A 13,062-nucleotide genomic window follows, 5' to 3' on the forward strand; every position below is an offset into this window, starting at 1 on the left:
GTGCCTCACATTGTGATCTCACAACAAAACAGGAAGCAGCTGTTAGATCTGTTCTAATGAGATTTGAAGGTGGACTCTGGGTTGGTACCTAAGATATTTAGATGAGCAAATCTTCCTCCTGTGGGGATGTGTTGTGTGCTTGGATAATTCCTGGTAAATGCTCATTTCTTATCTTGTGAGTTTAGGCTTAACTTCTGGGTGTGGCTACACTATCAGATATATTGGATCAGGGTTAAAGATGGTACCAGCGTGGAGAAGTCATCAATGTTGACTTTTTCTTGAGTTCAGTCAGATAGCTTACGTTTTAATGGTATATTACAGCATCAGAACATTCTGTGTGTTCAGCATCCAGACTCATCACTCCTCACAGTTTTATTTTAACATACAGAAATTCAGGGGGATGGAATAATATGTTTAACCCCTCTAGTATGAGTTTACAGGTGGATGCTAGGGAGTAACTATTCATCATATTAATTATTGTTGCATATATAGAACTTATAAAATGTGAAATGTCTCCCATAAAGCTTTATTAAACCTGCTAAGACAGTGTAAGTGGATGTAACACATCAGTTACCTTTACAACAAAGCCCTGATGCTTGAGAGGTAAATGTATTGTCACATCTTAATGTGTAGGACCGTGAGATCTGAGTGTTGCTTATGAACAAACTCCACTCACACACATATAACCACATTTTTAAAGCTCTTGTGAGGAACTTTTGGTTTGTGTTGATTTTGGCGCCCCCTGTGGTCAAAACAGTCTTTGCACTGTACATGTGAAAGTGCCATTTAAAAAAAATAAATCTCATCCTGCTTTCTTTTACAGTAAAGTCTAACAGATTTCAAAACTCCTTAAATATGTAAAGCTGTTTGGAGGGTTCGGTAAATCACTTCTTCTGACACCTACCCCCCTCACAGCAGATTCAGACATTAAAAATCACTTCCTAAAAATGATTAATCTTCTTGCTGATGGTCTTGTTTGTTTTTGTAGCTCAAGCTAAAGAGGCATCAGCATTAATTTCAGTCTCCTTCACACCAGCTGAGAACTCCTCTGAGGAGCTTTAACTAACTCGTGCACACACTCACAGTAAATCTGACACGACAAGTGGAAAACGGGAGGAACGTTTCTTTGGAGGAAAGAGGAAAGTTCATTTTAAAACTCTCACAACATACACTGAATACTGATTGGAGTTTTTTTTTCATCTTTGATGTTGCAGGCTAGCCTTTACAGAGGAGGGTGCAGTCGCTTCACTCCCTACTAGAAAAGAGGGAGACACCCCCCACTCCCCCTTTTTCTTCCTCGAACAAAAAAAAGACACAAAAACAGCAACAAATAAAAACCTTAAAATTCAACTTCACCCTCTTCATGGAAAACTAAAACAAAACGCTTCCTGATGGCAAATGTGACCTTGAAATGCAAGAATCATTCTCAAGTCTTCCCACCTTACTGAGTGTAAAGGTTCTTTATTGATGTATTGTACTTTCTTTGGAAAAGACGATTTTGTTTCTCTGTGCTGAGATGAATGTATTAGCATTGAAATGTCAGAAACAAAGCAGGCTGTAGTCAAAGGGGAAACTTTCAGCCTCTATCTCAATCTGCTGTAATGTGTAGGTCTGTCACTCAGCTCCTTCATGGTGGCCTTTTCTGCTAATTTTAAAATCCTCTCGTGTCCCTGATTTTATTTTCATGATTAGTCATCCCCCTGTTTGCATAAAGGGCACAAACATTCAGCAATTCCAGCTGCAGAACCACATGTTGGATTGGATTTATTAAGTACATAAAACAGCCGTTCAAGCCTTTGGAGGACTGACTCCACTCTAAAAGAAGCCAATAACTGGAGCTGAGTTTCAGACCGACTTAATGGGACTCAGAGCTGTTCAGCCCCGAACGAGGTGAAACTGAAACAAAATGGCTACCAGGAAGTGATGCATTATGAAACCCAGAAGGTGAGAGCAGCAAAGTGATGTATTACTGGATGTGAATGCAGGAGGAAGTGATGTCTTGCAGGGTGTGGAGAAGAGCTATGGCATCCATTGCAAATTGGGCAGCAGTGTGTTAGAGTCCATTGATCGTTGGCATAGTGCCAGAGGCAGGAGGTATCCCATTACTGCTGAATGGCTTTAAAGGAGAAAACTACATTATTTCCACACAAGACTTCACACTGTTTCACGGCCCCCCGTGCCCCGCACATACAATAATCTCCCGTTTACTATACATGCATACGGAGAGATACCACAAATATGTCTGACGACTTAGCAGACAGATGGAGGAATGTGTGCTTAGATACTGATTTAATACTTACATCTCTCAGAACCATGTTCATGCTTAAACTGCAGTAATCACATATTGGATATCATACATCATTTCAGTTTGCAGGCTTTTATAACAGCTCTGTATTTGTCTGGTTCTTTGCTGCTACATGTTCACTTCCTTCTCTCTGACATTAGTCGTCTCTGAATCAAGTGTATAATAAATGTATATTATAAAAGCATAACAAATCAAAACAAGGGTAAGAACAGGCAGAGCTGGATGGTAGCTTGCTACAATTTTAACCAGATTTAATGAATCGTCAGAAACAAACAAGGCTGTTTGATCTGCTCTCTACTAGAATGTCAAACTATCTGAGAAGAGGTTTCATTTAGGCTCCCTCCATTTAATATTGTTATTTGTTTATGTGTTTATTTATTTATTTATCATTTAAGGTCAAAAAGCCTGATAGGCTACAACATTTAACAAACCTAAACCAGTCTTAACACCCACATCCAGTCAGTATTGTAGTTTTCCAGTCCAACATAAGTGCTGATTTCAGGACTCGTGACTCAACCTGGAATGGAGCGCTGATCGCTCAGACTGGGACTTAGACTCAAGCATCTTCAGCATGTGGGACTTGGACTAATCTAGTGATAAGGACTGGGTTTTTTTATGTTTTTGTGTAAGGCCCCAATAATTTGTTCAGTGTGCAGCAAGGGCTCATGTGTGTGTTTCCCTGCATGTGTTCTCACGTGCCGTCTTGTTCTGCAACGATTTTTTCCAAGATGCTTTAAGAGGCCCCACAAATTCTTCATTTAACTTTAAATATGTTATTTAATTAATAACATTGATGCTTTTGGTCTTTTATGCCTTTGAGAGTGTGGAAAGGGGTTGCTTTCTAGAGGACCATACGCCTCTATACATGGGGAGCACGAAAAAAACGCCAGGCCAAACTGTTGCTCCTTTTTCAAAGATTTTACAGAACATGCAAGCAAGAGCAGAGCAGTATGTTCAATGTGATAAAGAACCATGAAGGAGAAGACAGACACAAACTCCAACTTTAACAGACAGAGAGGTTTCTAAGAAGTAATAGAGGTACTTTACTTAGCCTATGTTTACTGTTAGCAAGCTAATGGTAATGTTAGCATCTAAAGTGACTCAACTACAGGGTCTGAGATATTTAGAGGGTTCAAATTCAGATTAATAAGTAATATGCTGCAGGTATTTGGGGGTTATTAGACACCTGCCTAACCACCTCAGCACTAAAATCACAAGAGATCAAAGGAAGAGGGGAGATCCAAAATAAAGAAGGCTAATACAAAGAGATTCCAAAACCTAAACAAAGTTTTCCAATGATGAGAGAAACTAAACCACTGCTGCAAAGCAACTGACTGGAAACCAAGGTACGAGGGAGACCAAAGAGAACCCTTTAACAAACTCATGTTGCCTCAGAAGAAGAACCAAAAGACAAGTCCAGGTTCACTCAGATAGTTATGGTTCACACAGTGAGTCCAGGTCCACACAGTCAGTCCAGGTCCACACAGTCAATCCAGCTTCACTCAGTTAGTCATGGTTCACACAGTCAGTCCAGGTCCACACAGTCAGTCTAGGTCCACACAGTCAGTCTAGGTTCACACAGTCAGTACAGGATCACACAGTCAACAGTTTGGAGACAAACAGCGGTCCTATTTATTATAAATAATAATATCCATGATGAGGACTCAGCTAAGACTTGCACAGAGGTAATGGGGACTTGATTCAGACTCAACTGAATTCTTCTTTTGAGACTTGGACTCAACTCAGATTCTTTGGAGAGTGAGACTGGACCACTAAGGACTGGAGCATCAAATGGGACTCAAGGTTTGGAGACTCTTACTGTATAGAGTACCAGTCAACCTTATTATAGGCTGAAGGGTGAAGCAACAAGTGAATATTTGAGCATTGGAAGGACAATTCAGGCTTCATTTTCAGAGAAATATTCAATTATCTGATCTATAAATAAAAGAGTCAAACTCTCTAACTGAGAGATTACATTCAGAAATAAAGAATGATGCAGATTTTATCACGTGTTAATACATTTTTATTCTTCACTGTTTTTAATAGAGCTGTGAGACAGATCCACTACAGGTTTCTGATGAATTGAAACAGGTTTAGATGAAGGTATAAAACTGAAGTTTAAACTTGGTATAGATTCATCTCTGTCTGCAGGCATCCGTCGTCCTTCTTCGGAAACATGTTGCAGAGAGACGACAATTTGTGATGTTGCCCTTCAGCAACAAAACGACCAAACAGCATCTTATTGGATGTCAAGTAAAAAAGGGAAATATAGGGTGCTCAATGCAAACACAAGATCTCTCGCTCGCTTTAGTTTGATTAGTTCTCAGTGGCATGAGTTGTCACCCGGGGCTCTAATTCAAGACCAATAAAAAAGACAGATGTACAGAAAGAAGCAGTGAAGCCGGAGCCAGGATAGATGTTCAGTCATTGTAGTTAAAACTCTTTTGTATCAGCTGCAGCCTGAAATAGTTTCTCAGTCTGTTTTCCTCTCATTCTCCAGCGGGAGATTGACTCTCAAGGTGACTCCCACCCCCAGGTGTAGTGTGTTTTAAGAGGTTGTCAGGCTGGAGTGCAGAGGCAGCTTGATAAGTCCTGGAGGGTCATTCAGAGAACAGAAAGGCTGCTCAACCTAATAACCTCCACCCTCCATCAAAACCCCAGATAACCATTATTTAGGTGAGGGTTTTTCCACCTTGGCTCGGCACCAGAAGGCTGATTCAAAGGCTGGGTGCCAGGAGGCTAACCCTCTGCTAATGATTTATGTTTAATGATAAGATTAACACATGATTAGAATTGAAAATAAGACGACCCGCCAGAAAGTTTGAGAGGAGGGAAGGCGGGATTTGAAAAAGTGACTCAGATGTTTGACACACAGCAAAGCTTTACTCTGACAAACTGTAATCTAATGAAAGTTTATCAATGTTTATTCAAGTCTTTCTGTGAGAAGAGTAAGCTTGATTAGGCTCACTCGTCAATTTGTAGAACACATGATGTGTCGCATTGGGAAATCAAATGATGTAAAACAAGATCTGCATACATGGCTGTTTGAAAACCAGATCATCCTCCACACGAAGGATCTTTGTTTTCTAGTTTGTTGCTTAGAGTTAAAAAAATTGAATCGGATTGTCTCTGGTTAGCAGATTTATGGAGCAGTGCAAATAAAGTCAGGCTCCAATATAGACAAATTAATCTCCATTTACAAAATATTTCATACGACACCAACAGAACAGGGATACTCTAAAGTTCAGAGGCCTTAAATTTGTCTATTTGACGGTCCCTGTCTGGTTTTTATGGAGTCACAGGTTGTTTTCCATACCGCCTACTACACTAGCAGTACGTACTGATTTGGCCAAAATTCAGTATGTAGTGTGAACAAGAGCAAAATCTGCAGTATGCCAAAACTACCAGGATGTCGCACTGATTTGGGAGAATGTCTCAGTATGCATCGGACCAGTCTCCCTCACGTACTGTTTCCCACAATGCACAGCTCTAACGTTCTCCTCTTCTTTTTTCCGTATATGACAGGGCACTCAGTTTTTAGGGGCTGTGAATATTATTAAATTCCATTTAAACCACTTCTTAACTTTTTAAATCATAAGTGATGCTACAGAAGCAGCTTCGCTATCAGGTCGGCCGTTGTTTACTTCCACTTTCCGAAACCGGAAATCTAGTGGCGCCTGACCCAGCATCCTGCAGAACAGATCCAACAGAACAGACATACTACATACTACCTTCAAATGCAGTATGCAGTACGTATAGCATACTACATTTCTAGGTAGTATGTAGCAGGCCGTTTCGAAAACAGCCAAAGTGACCATATTTGGACAAGAGGGTGAAGGGGGAGGAGTCAGTGAAAGCTGAGTCAGCAGCTAAAAATAGCACTAGCATCATATCTAGTGTCTCTCGTGGTGTATAGTAGCCTAAATGTTTTATTGACTGAGAAGACAGCTTTAAAAAGAGTCGCCCCCTGCTGGCCATCAGGAAGAATCAACACCACATGTTTCAGTGGCTTTGAGACCAGTGAGCCTAGAGGCGGCTAACTTTGTCATCAATGTGATCGCTGGCAAAAAATCATCCTGTTTGATGACATTGTTAAAAGAAACAATCAACAGCTAACAGGTAAAACATGAGACACTTAAAAAGAACAAATACTTGAATGTTTGTTTTGAAAACCAAGGATTAATCCAGTCAAACACAGGATCTGTTACAGCTTTGAGACTGAACAAACTCTGAGGGTTTTTTAATGAAACACACACGCTGTATTGTTTAGGAGATTTATGCCAAAACCAGCACAGGCAACACTTCCTAATATACCCCAGCATTCAGTCATCCCCCGATCCCACTCCCCTCTCTCCCAGCCACACACACACACAGACATGCACAAACTCTCCCACCAGTAAATAGCATCTGTGCCTGCTGTGTCTGATGGGATCATAAAGAGGGGAGTCAGTAGCGCAGGAAGAAAGGGGAGTAGGAAGAGAAGCAGCAACCGAGGCAATTTACCCCACAGATTAGAGATAAGAGAGCTCAGTCAATAAGCACTGATCTCATTTGAAGATATACCAGGTTGACTAGACTCACACACACAAACACACACACATGCACACACACACAGACACGCATTGCCACTAGTTGGTCTATTGCTGTCACTGTTGTGTCTGTCTGCAGACGGTCTTTTCTCTGGCTCTCGTGCTGTTTCCAACGAGGATAAGGCCATTGTTACAGTAAATATGGATTGCACAAAGCTCCCTCTCTCTGTCTAAACACACATCGTCTTTATTTTTCTTTACTCAGACAAAATGTGGCCTTAATCTAACATGTCTGCAGGCTCTAAAGACAAGCCCCCTGCACTCAGTACGACTTTACACTCCAGCTTTCCTCTGCAGTGTTCAGTCAGGCTAGAGTCCTGACAAATGAAGGATTACATAAAAACGCTCCGGCTACCTGTTTACAGACATGACTGAGCTTCATTTGAAGATGCAACTACAGTCTTTTGTTACCTCCAAGATTAATATTATCACAAGGAACTAAGGAGCACTAAAGATGGAGAGTCTATCTAAAGCCTTTTCCAAACATGCACTCCTGAACATTTCTCAACAGTTTCAGGACAGCCATCAGATCTGTGTTCAGTCCGTCAGCACTCCTCCATGGCAGAAGAGCAGATAGGTTTCCTTCTAGTCCGTGTGTGCCTTCACTGGCTCTGCTCTGTTGAGTTTCTGCTCGGTCTCAGCTCCGGCAATCCAGAGCCTTCTGCAGCAGATATGCAAGACTTCTGTCATTGCTGAATGCTGGAACATGGAGCGTTGCATCCATTGATTGCCACTGATTCAGTAATGCTCTCTGTAAACGAAGGTGGTGAGTTTTGACCAAGTGGCAACCTCTAGCTGCAAGAATTGAAGCCAATGCCGAAGTGTTAAAAACTGCAGTTCATCAAGTGTCCGGTATCGGAAACCACATACACACCAATAAAAAAGAAGATCTTTGCAGCAGAAATAAACATGTTTACAGCCTGGTACAAAAACGTGTGTAGTCTGGATAGCTCATTTCTCGATCGGCGCAGCAATTGAAGTGAACGCGGCAATTTTCGAAGATATTAAGATTATGAGTTTTCCATTATGAGAGGCACAGATGACTTGATTGGCAGGTGGGAACACAGTAGCTGTTGGCAAGGAGGCTCAAAGCCCACCTCTTTACGTCACACTAGCTCAACAGCAGTTATGTTGAGTTCAGAGACAATTGGCCTCAAAACAGCGCTTCAGAAACAGATGGGTGACATCACAGATACTACATCCATTACTTATTTTTTTATACAGTCTATGGTGTTGAGTTCCAGGAGGCAGGACATGATGTAAAAACTATCCTGCAGTAACTGTATAATGTAAGGCCATGATGCAGAAGCAGTGTGAAGCAACAATAACAGTTTATGCCTTTATATCAAAGCTATGTGGAAGCAGGCGTATTCCCAGTATCGATGAAGGAGAAGAAACACATGATGAGTTTTACTCCCTGCACAGTGTGTACAAACAGAGAAACAGGCGATACAGACCAACCAGGCTTTAGATTTGTGTAATCCTGCTTACTTCTTATCATTTGGCCATTTTAACATTCGTTAAAGCCTCAAGTGGACACTCGAGGAACTGCAGTTTTTTACACTTCCACATTGGCTTCATTTCTCATCTTCAGAGGTTGCTGCTTGCTCTCCAAACTCTTTATCACCTGACTTCAACGGTGCATCAAAACAATAACCTACAAAACCAGATGCTAGAGAGGAACCAGATCATAGATTATAATTTCATTTATTTTTGCACCATGTTTTATCTTTTCATACAAATGATGGAAATACGAGGGATGATAAGACCCCAGTAATTAATTTTACCCCTCCTCCAAGCAGGTTGATGCTGCCTTTCTGATCAGTTAACAGATTATTTGTTGGGGCATTGTTGAGACGAACAGGCAGAGGAGAGAGTTGGGTATAACATGCAGCAAAGGGCTGTGGGTCAAAGTCAAGACCTGAGGGGTGCGGGCTTTAACCACTGAGATAAAACCAGCACCCAAGAACATACACATTACAAAGCTTGTCTTTTAAAGTCTAATATAATCTCTGTGACATCATTTATTACAAAAAATAAATAGTTTTGTTGGCGACATGTTTGTGATGAAGCCAGATTCATGGCCTCTATCTCATTTTATAACAGCAGCTTGTAAATAGAAACACATGCTTCTTACATAAAGTCTACAGAGAAGAATGTACTTCAGTGGTGATGGGATATCAACTGCTTTCATTACTTTTACTGTAAATAGAAGAAACTGTCACTCTGTCTGATTCTATCCATCCATGCTCTTCCATGCACTTTACAGTTTTTAAATACCTGTTTGTCCTAAGATTGTGAAGGTTCTTTATGTGTATTTGTGTATTATAGAAACAAGTGTAATAGTGTAGTATTTATTAGTCTTTTACTTAGAGTGATATTAAGAAAAAGATCTATATAAGATTCTAAAAAAAATCAAATGTTCTTCCTTTTCTATGGTTCAGTGTCAGTGGTTTGGGGTTAGAAACATTTTATATGAAGAGAAAGACTCTGAACTGTTTTAGTTTGATCTCTGTGTGTGTGTCTGTGGTCACATTACTGTGTGAGCTGTGTTTTGTTAAGCCATAGGTCTACTTCTGTCTCTTAAATAACCTCTCCCCACTCTCCGGCAGGACGCTTTGTTTTTTATCTGCCGCCCTTCTGTTCGTTTGAGCTCGTTTCAGTTTGGGGAATTGAGAGCACAAGTTTAAAGGACTGTTAGTCTCCTTCCTGTTTTTATGACATCACTAAAACACAAAGAGCGAGCAGAGGGACGAAGCAGCCAGACAAACAAATGTGAAACAAACAAAGTCCTGTGTGGTTCAGTGAAGTCCAGCAATTTCCTCTTCTGCTACATCAGTAAAATGATGATCAACCTGCCTCCTTATTTTAGCCAGACGTGAATCGTTATGAAGGAGCTCTGCTTTGAAGGCAGCGTCTGTTTCCCAAACGGCCCCCTTTTCTCCTACCCTAAACACTTCCTCTTCGTTTGCACGAGGGTCCAACACAATGGCCCAGTCTCAATGTCCACACTCACACACTCCCTTTGAAGCAAGTTCCCGCTAAGTCCGTGAAGGTTTAGGGCTGTCCCACTGTCCAATCTTCAAGTGCATGAACGATCTCTCTCAGACTTTTTGAACCCTTTATGCCCCCCTTCTGTAAGTGGGCATTTCTGCAGACTTAGCGCAAGATAATTACCCACAGTTCATAGCATTGTGACGTGAAACACAGGATTCCCAGGGGAAGCCTGCAAGCATGGAAGGGTAAAGGAACGCCACAATATTACATTTTTAAAAAAGAGAGGCTGTAAACAAGAAGCATGAAAGGTACAACCAATGTTGGCCTTACAAAACAGTTGGCCTGTTAGTATAAATGTAGAAAAAAAGCTGTTGTCAGTTATATTTATAGTGATATATTTATATATTTAAAATTGTGTGATTAAGCAGTCTGGACGTTAAGAGCCTGGATCACATGACAGTCAGTCAGTCATCCCTTAACCGCCTTAAATTTGAGGAAAGTAAAAATTGTGCAATAAAAAATCTTAATGCCACTAAGGTGAGCTACATGACGTCACGCAGGTTACATGAAGAGTCGCAAAGTGCTGTCCGTTTCCTAGTTCTACAGTTTTGAGCCCAGTCAAGAAGGGCTCAGGGTTTAAGGTTCAGGGTTCAGGGTTCAGATCCCCCCCCCCCCCCCCCCCCCCCAATAGAGTCTCCACAGTTTTTTACTGACCGGTTGTAACCCGGTTTATTGTTCACCATGGTTGATGCTTCTTAAATGAACCTTCTGTGTTTTAACCACACAAACATGAACTTCTTTTGTCAGAGTGCGGTATTTAGGAGAGTGAAAGTGAAGAGGGGCCTGTTCAATCCCAAGTTTATTTCTGTTCTCTGTTCATGAAGTTATTTTTAAGCTGGCAATGCACAGGCTGCTATCTGAATCCAAACAGTAGACTCTGAAGTTTTCTGTCCTTCCTCTTTATTCTAAACACAGACCAGGGAACTGAACCAACAGGCACTGAGCTTGTTTAAAGACATTTGGATCTCTGTTTGTTTCATACTTGTATGCAAAACTTGTAAATAGTTCACCACTCGTCCTCTGTTTTTTGACCCCTTCATCTTTGCTTTTTAGTTTTGCATATTTATTTACGCAGAGGTGTAAAAGCTGCAGTTAGAGCTGAACTCATAAATGTGTCAGCCTAAAGGACGAAGATAAAGAGCTTTGGTGGGTTTTTTCTTTCTTGATATGCAACGATTTGAAAAACTAGAAAACAGCACTTAATGGGTTGACGTTATAAAAAAAAGGAATCTCATTAAACCTCCTGTGAAGTGTTTAAAAAAATGAACCAATTGGACCTTCGATTCATGAACCAAACAATGAGAGTTGTGGCCCGTTGCACCCGTACCAACGACCAGTTTGAGGAGTTGGGTGTAAGGAGATGCTGTTTGCAGTACGCTAAAAAAAAAGAAGCTTTTTCACTTTTTAATCTTTAACATCAGTGAAGATGTTTTGGGTACCACTTTGTCCACAGGGAGGCGCCAAAATCAACACAAACACAGTTCATCACAGGAGCTTTAAATGAGTTTCATTAGGAACAAGATTTATAAGACAAAAGAATTTCTGGCTTTTACACGTTTTGAGAACTTTTGTTTCAGTCTCCAGAAGTTTCTTATTTTGAAGTCATCCAGTCCTCTGCCTTTCATATATACTCTCATACATGTATGCTCTGTGTTGGTCTCGGGGTCCGCCTGTGTTGTAAATGACTGTGGCTCCAGTAGAAAGCCACACAGACTTTCCTCTGTGGGATTGTGGGTGACAAAGCCAGAGTCAAAAGACTTATGAACAGAGCGGGCCTCGACTATCAAAGGAGCCACAAGGGAGCCAATTTAAAGGCCACATATTTTTCATAAAGCCATAGTAGGACTCATCACAGCACTGTTCCAGAGTTGAGGTGCAGATATGAGGAGAAGCGCACAAGCAATCTCCAGAGTGCTTTTCATGCCTGTGCACTACAGACTCTCACACTCTCTCTCTTTTCCCCTCTCGACAGCTTTTAAAATCTGTGCTCTCGTTTTGTTTTGAAGTTGTGGGTTTACATGTCAAGGGATTTTTAGAAATAAATGTTTTATATGAAAAAATAACCGAACAAATGCTGTGTAGTTCAAGTTAAAACATGTGCTGTGTGTGATTCTTCTTTTCCTTTCTATATTCTGGTATTGTATACTTCTTTGATAAGCTGTTTTTCTCTGATTTGCTGGATCTTTGAAACTCTCTGTGTTCAGTTTTGCTCTGTAATTCTCTTTTTCCTTTCCTCTGATATTCTGACATGTTATTATCTGCTTGACTTTGGCAGCATATTTGTGCAATGCAAAGACAAATTCTTCTGTTAGCTCAGTATCAGTGAATGCACCACTGATTTCTTTGTTTTGTTGTCTCTACATGAGAAAAATATATATCATATCTAACTGTTAATCCTCAAGTTTGTATATACTAACATATAATTATACATGATAATTTTAAACACCTGCCAGGTTGGTGCTTGTGTGTTTTTTCTCGTACCCTATCACTAAATGAGGCACCTGCTCATGACTCATGATCCACATCTTTCACCTCCAAAGCTCTTTCTCCTCCACGTTCTTGCTTTGCGGAGTCAGACTGACTGAGGCGGTTTGAAATGTCATCCCCGATTCAACTCATGCACTGACAGGTGTACCGAGTCAGGGAGAGCCTGCTGGGATCTTTGTAGAGTTGAGGATGAAAAGTTAGAATGAAGGTTGGTCTCAGATTGAGTTGGCTTTTGTTTGACGATGATCTGCCCTGTGGGCTGGAGGTTTCTGGTGTAGCTCGGAGATACCTGGATGACAGATAACAGATATCCTGGCCAAGGCGTCCTCTTCCATCCAGTATTTTGTTGTTGCCAGACTAAAGGCTGGTTTATACTTCTGTGTCGCGCCTATGCAGCAGGGGCTGACGCGTACATGAGCACCACATACTTGTGCGTCGATGTGTCTGTGTCGTGCAGCAATTCTCCGCCGAAACGCTTGAGGGCAGTGTGGTCTCTCTGATAGCCGGTCACCTGTTTCCAGCCCTGCTACGATCTCTGTTTACTTTTCCACAGAGATTCAGAGCGTGTTATGTTAATCTACAGCTGATACATGTTGCTGTTTATCATACAGACATGATTACATG

At 41.1% G+C, this 13,062-nt stretch overlaps 1 protein-coding gene across 1 annotated transcript in view; it reads left to right on the forward strand.

The window, feature by feature from the left end:
• The window catches only part of rbfox3a (RNA binding fox-1 homolog 3a), a 626,830-nt gene extending 624,411 nt beyond the window's left edge, over positions 1–2,419 (forward strand). The window contains exon 15 of the mRNA XM_034708818.1: positions 1,215–2,419. Within this exon, the coding sequence (XP_034564709.1) occupies positions 1,215–1,259 (45 nt within the window). The 3' untranslated portion in view covers positions 1,260–2,419. The remainder of the gene's footprint in view (positions 1–1,214) is intronic.
• Positions 2,420–13,062: the final 10,643 nt, after the last annotated feature.

This window comes from Notolabrus celidotus, chromosome 18 (assembly GCF_009762535.1).
Source record: "Notolabrus celidotus isolate fNotCel1 chromosome 18, fNotCel1.pri, whole genome shotgun sequence".
NCBI lineage: Eukaryota > Metazoa > Chordata > Actinopteri > Labriformes > Labridae > Notolabrus > Notolabrus celidotus.